Genomic DNA, 9564 nt, shown 5'->3' on the forward strand with positions numbered 1-9564 from the left:
ACCTTCTCCATATATTCAAAAGTGCATTTCCTCTTCTCATTGAAAGTTCCTGATTTTTTTTTTTTTGATTTTTTTTTTTAATGTATTCAACAACTATCTGTTGATGGAAGACGTGCGTGCCAGAGTTTTACCTGTTAACACTCCTAAACTGCTGGACGAAACAAGTTGAAATTTTGTGTTTGTACTCTGGATGCACATAGAAACGTCCGACACTACTAATTTGGGATCACAACCTCCAACTTAAAGTGCCCCCTCCCCTTTTTGCTTCCGTTGGGAGTGGATGTTTCTCGTTAACCTTCGAGGCTGAAGGTGTATCAGGCTGGACCCTGAACCCTAAAATTGCTTTGATTCCTCTTCATGAACATTTGGGTTAAAGGTTAAGATGGTTTGTTGGTTGATCATGCCAAGGAGCATGGATCTTTGTGCAGTAATTGGTAGTTCTGTATATCAATGGAAATGGTCGGCATACGCTGGCTAAATCGTCAAGGTGTGACTGCGTGGTTGACACTTTCAATTTTCAGGTGGTTATGATTTAAATCGGCGTACGGCAGGTTTTTAACAGGCTGCGCCACGAGTTCGTCGGCGATACGTGCAGCGCGCTATGCCTAAGTTAAACTATCGTTGGGCATAGGTTGTGAACGCCGACAACAGGCTAAGCATTCGTTGGTATAAGTTATCTATAAGACAACGAAACGTTCTGTGCCCGATACTAATATGTTATGCATACGACCAACACGTTGTGAATACGACCAAAACTTTTTTAAAAACATCAAAATTTCAGCGTACGCCAACGTTTTACATACATTTTTATACATTGCCATTGCTGGCGAAATCGTCAAGGTGTGACAGCGCCTTAAGAATAATTATACGTTCGCTTCTTGGCTTTGCCTATTCCATATTAAAGATATCTCCTGCATCATCAAAAAATAATTTTTAATCGTGATTTATGTTATTTGATCGCTGATCCCGAATCCAGGCCGAAGTAACCGGAAATTGCATATACAGTTGTGAACAAGTTCTAGGTAAAGTCAGAAGCGAATGTAAGAATTCTATGTTCGCTTGTAGTATTTATTTTTTTTAGATGAGATCCTGTTCTCGGCGGTGTAGTTGTTGTTGTGAAGGTAATGTTGAGGTGATATTTATTTTTTTTGATGAGATCCTGTTCGAGGCGGTGTAGTTGTCGTTATGAAGGTAATGTTGAGGGAATTATTTTTTTCAGATGAGATCCTGTTCTAGGCGGTGTAGTTGTTGTTGTGAAGGTAATCTTGAGGTGATATTTATTTTTTTAGATGAGATCCTGTTCTAGGCCGTGTCGTTGTCGTTGTGAAGGTAATGTTGAGGTAATATTAATTTTTTTTAGATGAGATCCTGTTCTAGGCGGTGTAGTTGTTGTTGTGAAGGTAATGTCGAGGTAATATTTATTTTTTTAGATGAGATCCTGTTCGAGGCAGTGTAGTTGTTGTTGTGAAGGTAATGTTGAGGTAATATTTATTTTTTTAGATGAGATCCTGTTCGAGGCGGTGTAGTTGTCGTTGTGAAGGTAATGTTGAGGTAATATTATTTTTTTTAGATGAGATCCTGTTCTAGGCGGTGTAGTTGTTGTTGTGAAGGTAATGTTGAGGTGATATTTATTTTTTTAGATGAGATCCTGTTCTAGGCGGTGTAGTTGTTGTTGTGAAGGTAATGTTGAGGTAATATTAATTTTTTTAGATGAGATCCTGTTCGAGGCGGTGTAGTTGTCGCTGTGAAGGTAATGTTGAGGGAATTTTTTTTTTCAGATGAAATCCTGTTCTAGGCGGTGTAGTTGTCGTTGTGAAGGTAATGTTGAGGTAATATTAATTTTTTTTCGATGAGATCCTGTTCTAGGCCGTGTCGTTGTTGTGAAGGTAATCTTGAGGTGATATTTATTTTTTTAGATGAGATCCTGTTCTAGGCCATGTCGTTGTCGTTGTGAAGGTAATGTTGAGGTAATATTAATTTTTTTAGAGGAGATCCTGTTCTAGGCGGTGTAGTTGTTGTTGTGAAGGTAATGTCGAGGTAATATTTATTTTTTTAGATGAGATCCTGTTCGAGGCAGTGTAGTTGTTGTTGTGAAGGTAATGTTGAGGTAATATTTATTTTTTTAGATAAGATCCTGTTCGAGGCGGTGTAGTTGTCGCTGTGAAGGTAATGTTGAGGGAATTTTTTTTTTCAGATGAGGTCCTGTTCCAGGCGGTGTCGTTGTCGTTGTGAAGGTAATGTTGAGGAATTTTTTTTTCAGATGAGATCCTGTTCTAGGCGGTGTAGTTGTTGTTGTTGTGAAGGTAATGTTGAGGTAATATTTATTTTTTTCGATGAGATCCTGTTCGAGGCGGTGTAGTTGTCGTTGTGAAGGTAATGTTGAGGTATAATGTTGAGGTGATATGAATTTTTTTAGATGAGATCCTGTTCTCGGCGGTGTAGTTGTTGTTGTGAAGGTAATGTTGAGGTAATATTTATTTTTTTAGATGAGATCTTGTTCTCGGTGGTGTAGTTGTTGTTGTGAAGGAAATGTTGAGGTAAATTTATTTTTTTAGATGAGATCCTGTTCGAGGCGGTGTAGTTGTCGTTGTGAAGGTAATGTTGAGGATTTTTTTTTTTCAGATGAGATCCTGTTCTTGGCGGTGCAGTTGTTGATGTGAAGGTAATGTTGAGGTAATATTTATTTTTTCATAGCAAAAAGACTTTAATTTGATATATTTAAGAAGCGAATGTAAGAAGAATTCTACGTTCGCTTCTAGGCTTTGCCTATTCCATATTAGTTCACTGTATGACCACCTGTTGGTCAGAAATGCACTCAAAATAACCCCCTTCAACCTCCTTCTGGTAAAACTACCAAAATCACGAATCACTGCTCACCTTCACTCTTTCATTCCTCTTTTTTTCCTGCCTTTGGAATATACTCCCTCACTCTATTCATTCCCATTCTTCCCCCCAGGCCTTCAAAACACATGTTCACCACCACCTCTTATCATCCCCCATCCTCGATCTTTTCTACCCCCGATAATCCACCCAAGCCCACCTCCTTCAAATACCCTGCTTTCCTTCCTGAAAGTCCCTGTAATGTCCATTTTCTATTCCCCATGTTCCCCGTCCCATCCCTCTCCCTTCCACAGATCTCCAAATGTCTCTGTTCCCCACTGTTTTGTCCTTCCCACTCCCTCCCCTCCTGTCTCATGCCCCCTTGATGTGTGTTGTGTGTTCGCTCTCATACGAGCCTCAACAAGGTATACAAAAAAAAGTAAAAAGAATGGTTTTTTTAACATCTTTTGCATCATTGATGGAATTGAATGGTGTTGACAATAATATTTTTTGCATCATTGCCATGGAAATGTCGATGAAGCTTTGGAAAATGACAAAAGTGTATTCATAGAAGTTTGGTAGATTTGCAATGTATTAGGCACAGTGTCCAATTGGCATGGCAGGGTCAACCTGTGACATCTGGGGGACAGGGTGCAGTTCAGCGTTGTGGAATTTATTTTCTGCCCCACCGTCTCCTTGAATAGTGAGTTCGCTGGGGGTTACATGATTGATCCTTCAATGAAAATACTTTTTGTAAATCAATTTGGATGATTAGCAAAATTGCTCTGTCAATGAATGGATATTGAACTTGATTCAATAAAACTAACCTTTTACCCTTATTTCTGGGAAGGAGGGTATAGTCTAAAGGACCAGCGATGTAATCTATGTACGAGGATAGCTTGTTCAGCAAGGGACGTGGGTGGAAGCCACATTGTTAGTTAACCAAGCCACATCTATTGTCTGTACACGTATCCTCCATATCGAAGCTATGCCTGATGTTAGGGTGGTGGGCTTGGGATCCAAGGATCCTGAGTTCAAATCCCACTCGGCTGTTGAATTAATATCAGGTGGGGTTGACTCTGACTGTCATCCTTCCAAGGTCGGCAAAATGAGTGCCAGCAGCTGGTATCCTGTGTCGGAGTGGCAAACTGTCCAGGATTGTGCCCAATAGCAAAGGAGACTGCTTAAGCAGCACCAACGCTCTGAACAGAGTATGGTCCCAATGGATGGATGGAATATCGAAGCTTTACTAAACACAAGATGGGAAGGAAACAAGATAGAAGATGCATCATTGTGTTGCTGCATTGTGCCGAGCTCACCACTACCTACTCCCACCACCTCCCCAACACATCAGCCTCCATTGTGCACACACCAATCAAAACTCTGCTTGATACATCGTTGATCTGCTGAAATCATTTGAATACACTTTTGTTACAATTTCAATGAAAGCTCAATCATGCAAAAAATATATATATTTTTTTTTTTACTTTTTTTTTTTTTAGCTGTCTGAATTTCTTGCCAACAGCAGGTCTTACATTATATTTTACATTATATTTGCGTCGACTGGCTAGACATCCATGTCGCCTGCAAAACAAAGCCATAGCTCCAAGCATTTGTCAATGCTCTTCATCATCCATCACAGCACAAAGCTCCCTGTCCTTGGTACGCCTTGATACCCGATCTTGGTCTCTATTACCAAGTTTTTATTTTTTGTTCCTTCAAGATAAAAATACGATCTTTCTCATCACCAGGAGATGATCCGAAGTTTCATCGTGAGTTACTTCTGTCAAAGCAATGGTTGTCATTTGTGCTTTGTGCTTATTTTGTAAACTACATGGTTTATCTTTACCTTGTGATGAAATCCTGTTTCGTGATGTGCATTTGATTTTATTCCTTTATTTTGCTCAAATAAAAATGTCAGCAAGGGCTCTATTCACGTCTGCCGCACAAGCTCCTCTGCAATGGCACTCACCAGCAGGAGGGGATTAAACTTGAAGCAACAAAGCACCTGTAGTCTTTGCAGAACAAGCTCGGATCCAGAGGAATGTATGCGCTCGAGTTCGGAGAAATTCTCCCTCCTGAAGAGGATCGCTTTCTGTGAATTATTTTCACCACTCGAGTCACAGGAATGAGTAGAATTCCTCTCGAGAGTGCAAGTCTTCCAAGACTTTAAAGCCATAATGCAGCAATTCGCCTTGCTCACGCGAGTGGGAATGAGACTCAAAACTAAGGAAGTTGAGGTGACCAACCATCCATATCGAAGAAGCTTTGGCTATGAAGCCTTAACCTCAATGGCTATGAACAAGTGAAGCGGCTTCTCGGTTCGATGGGCATACTGACACGTTCTCAACATCAGTATAACTAGCAGATACCCATCTACGACGGGCATGGGGGACAGGATGGATCACAATACTCGGTTACGGTAGTTTCTTTGGATATTTTGCGCTGCATTCAACAGCTCAGTTCATATTGGTGGCGTGTCTGGGTGCCCATGGTAGCGTTTGAGACTGGTCGCTTTAGATTGTTGGCCTTGACACATAGTGCCAGATGAGTAACACGAACGATTTGACATATTCATCGTTTCCATATTACTTCCATCAATAGATTAACTACATGGCAGGATAAAAGTCGTAAATGCTGAGTTGAACAAACGTCCTGAACTCATGGACTTGGTTAAGCACGTCGTCTGGGACCTGGCCATCGGCTTGGCGCCGAACGCTGCTGATTGTGACGTCATCGATTCCCTCTGTAAATTCTATCTATATTCGATTTTTTGAATCTGCTATCACCTGCGTAAATGCATGGAACACGTAATGTGAAGATTTCGGAAATATGAACAGAATATGTGGGGAGAAAAATGTGTTATAAGTTCCAGGCTTACGCCCATTGTATTATGATGATGTCTTTTTTCCACCTCCTGTGTGTATACAAAGTTAGTTACGGTTCATGGTGACCTGTGTTGCAAACTTGATTGTACATTTCACTTTGACCGGTAATTGTTTCTTTGCATTTACGATGCAGCGTTTTCCCTGTTCCACCGGACTCGGTAATGCCACTTTCAACTCACCAAGTCCGGAGGAATATATACGAATTTAAATAAGTTTTTGCAGTTGTCCTTGTAGTTGAGTGTCCATCTGCTTGGTAGTGAATGTACATTGACCGAGTTGTGCTGTTGACTTGACTCCATTATGCTCAAGTTATCGAGCAGTGGGCTGTGCTAGCCATCCACAACCTGACTGAGCACAATCTCGAGAACCAAGCGGTCTTGGCCGCGATGAAGAGGCAAGGCTTTGCTCCAGGGGTGGACGCTCTACGGGGCTTGGGTGTCGAGGTGGAGGAACGAGAAGACCAACTCTACTTCAAAACCATGAAAAAAGCCCCATCGACATGAATGGGTATGACTAATACATGGCACGTGCTCAGGATTTTTCAATTTTTCACCTTTCCTGCAATTCCATACTGTCATCTGTTGATGTTTGTCAATGTCGAGATTAGCAGAATCTTATCGTCACCTCCTCCCCATCCCCTCAATGCTCCATTTGTTCCTCCATCTCTCTCACTCCTATTTCTTCCCAAATTTTTTTGCCTTCCCTCCCCGCTTTTCCCACACTTCACTACCATTCTCTTCCTTTTGTCAAATTGCAAAACTTATCGCCCCTTTCCCTCCTTCCCCTCCCCCACCCCCAATGCATATGGAATACATATCTTACCTGTAAATTGATGGATTAGCAGAATGTCAGGCTTATCATTCAATGTTTCAAACTATTTTCTTTTGAGTACTTAAAATTATCTTATTTATTTGAGCTCCACTTTCTTTCAACATATAAATGCAATGACTCTTTCTTGTAAGACATGTATATATGTATATATATATATATATATATATATATATATATATATATATATATATATATATATATATATATATATTCTTCTTTTTCATCTTTAACTTTCATTTGTTGATGTTGATGAAGAATCAAAGCTGTTGAGTTGATTCATGCTGCGGACAGAATTTTGTTGGTATCTGAACATGAGTACAGACTTTTGTCACAAGTGTCTGTTCCTTTTGGCGGGAACTGGCCGGCTTGCCCAGCACAGTGGGAAAGGGTGCCCAGGGCCGGTAACTCGCCCTTTGAGCTGTGAATTAATGCAAATTCTGTGCGGGCATCAGCGAACAAGGCCTCGGCCTTGACACCACCGGTAACCGGTCTCGGCCTGCCTATGTGGGAGTTTTGGGAACATCGTTTCCCACCTCCATGTGTGAAGGGAGTACAGGGCTAACTCTCGGCCTCCTCTTTCTTGCTCTCACGCCCATCCCCAGGCGCTTGCCATTCAGAACCCCCATTTCATTATACACGAGCACAGGAATGAGCACTGTTCGCTGTGGTAATGAGAATGCATTTTAATGACATTTGGTTGACAAGTGTTTTGTTTTTGAGATAATGCATTATGACCTTGGGTTGTTTTGTTGCTAAGGGTCTGTGCTTTAACCTGGCAACTTACCATGTTTGGAGCCCTTGCTGGTTTCAAGTAATAAACTTGACTTCTTTCTTTTTTTTTTCTGAATTCATTCCCATAACTTATATCGGTTTTTGCTGCACCATTAACCTATTAGAATAATGACATTAATAACCTTTGACTCGTGAAATGCTGCTGTGAATATAATTTGTTGAATAATGACTATGTATATGCATATTGGGATATATGCACACAGGAATGGACAACATATCACAGAGTTGGATTTGTTGGTAGCGAGGAAGCAATGGTTGTGGAGGATCAAGGACTGTAAGGCAGTGGTGGGAGAGCATGTGACCACCCAGCACAAGCGCGTGGTGTTTGTTGTACACATCCAGAAAAGGAGGGAAGTTAAGAGCTGGGGTCAGAAGATTATAAGTGGGGGAATTGTCTGGACAACATTGTCGTAGAGTACAAGGAGAACATGAGGGCGAAGTATGAGGAGCTTAGTGAAGAATCTGAATGTTTGGAGGGGGGTTTGGAAGAAGTACAGAGGAATTTTGGGGAATTGCAGAAGTTTTGTGTGGAAGGACATCGGGAAAGGGTGCATCGTCTTAGAATATACACCATGTATGGTGGAAGGAGTAAATAGCAAAGGTAGTTGATGAAAAGGAGGCTTGGAAGAGGATAGAGAGGATCAAGGACAGAGGGAGACAACCGTACTCAGGGTTGCTGCATCTGCATGGGCAAAATAAGACTGCTGCAAGGAGAGTGGTGGATAAGGGGAGGAATGATATGGAAGTGCTGGTGTACCACAAGTTGGAAGAGGTTAGAGGATGGTTGGAAGAAGATGATCTATAAATTGGTTCATGACAGGGATGAGGGTAGTGAGTACATGAAAGGGGAAGGGGAGAGTGGGGTGTGTGTGTGTGTGTGTGTGTGTGTGTGTGTGTGTGTGTGTGTGTGTGTGTGTGTGTGTGTGTGTGTGTGTGTGTGTGTGTGTGTGTGTGTGTGTGTGACACAGAGTGAATTTAAGGTATGGGAAAGTTATTTCATGGAGCTGCTGAACCAGGGAGGAAGAAACAGCAAGCCGGAGCTTCCGAGAAATGTAGAGCAGAAAGTGGAATTGGTGGATACGGGCAGCATAAAAGAGGATGAAGAAGGGAAGTGCCAGGCATGGACAGGAATGCTAATTGCAGCGAGAGAAGTCCGAGTCGGTTGGATGAAGAGGCTGTTGAATGTATGTATGAATGAGAAAGGGTTAGATTCCCAGAGGATTGGAGGACGGATAATTGTGCCGATATGGAAGAGGAAGGGTAATGTTCAAGATCTGGGAAAGTACAGAGGCATTCTGCTGGTCCTGGAGAAGATTCTGGATGGTAGAATAAAGAAGAGTGTGGTGAGGGAGATTGGTGAAGAACAATGGGGGTGAAGGATAGAGTGATCATGCTGAGACAGCATGTGGGGAAGAGGTTGGAGGTGCAAGGTAAAATAGCATTGAAATTTGTGGATTTGGTGAAGGCTGATGACACTCCTGGGAGAATTGATGATAGTGACACTGGGATGGATTGAAGTGGTGGAAACAGAAGTTAGTTTGGTGCAAAAGATATGCAAGGGAACAAAGGGAAGAGTTTTGGTTGTTCCGAGAATGTCAGAGGAGTTCAGTGTGAATATCAGGTTGAGGCAAGGAAGCTCTCACAGCCCACTCATGTTGTGATGGAGCTGGTAAGCAGGAGCGTAACAATGAAAGGTATTCTGGGGAGGATGTTTTATGTGGATGATCTGGCTGTTGTGGCAGAGAGCAAGCAAAAGATGCAGGAGGTACTGGGTGGAGAGGAAGGAGGCATTTGGGAAGCATGGACTAAACATTAGTATGGAGGTGATGCGAGTCGGGCAGCAGAGAACTAGAATGGCACTCGGTGGAGTGCATATCTCTGCGAGACTGAACAGTTTACAATTTGTAGCCCATTTATAGGCCGAATCTGCTTCTTGCCTTTACCAAAATCTAATCGGCTTGTTGTCACCTACCCAACTCATCCACTTCGTTTTGTCACAACCCATCCACAAGGTTTTTCAATATAATGATATATATCTTTTTGGCCCTGTCTCTCAATTGTGAACAATCACTTTTAAATTCTAGGATCTAGATCTTCACCAAAATCTAATCTATTGGTCCCTGTGAAACACCCAACTTTTCCACCAAGTTTTGTCCAAATCTATCTTTAACTTTTTGAGATATCTTGCTCACAGACAAACGGGTGAATGAATACATAACCTCCTTCCACCTTT

At 41.8% G+C, this 9564-nt stretch overlaps 1 protein-coding gene across 1 annotated transcript in view; it reads left to right on the forward strand.

Moving 5' to 3' along the window:
- Positions 1-7376, forward strand: part of ATXN10 (ataxin 10) — a 95378-nt gene extending 88002 nt beyond the window's left edge. Inside the window, exon 11 of the mRNA XM_085897388.1 lies at positions 6018-7376. Within this exon, the coding sequence (XP_085753514.1) occupies positions 6018-6211 (194 nt within the window). The 3' untranslated portion in view covers positions 6212-7376. The remainder of the gene's footprint in view (positions 1-6017) is intronic.
- Positions 7377-9564: the final 2188 nt, after the last annotated feature.

Source organism: Eptatretus burgeri, chromosome 10 (genome assembly GCF_056783735.1).
Source record: "Eptatretus burgeri isolate ZD-2024b chromosome 10, Ebu_testis_v1, whole genome shotgun sequence".
NCBI lineage: Eukaryota > Metazoa > Chordata > Myxini > Myxiniformes > Myxinidae > Eptatretus > Eptatretus burgeri.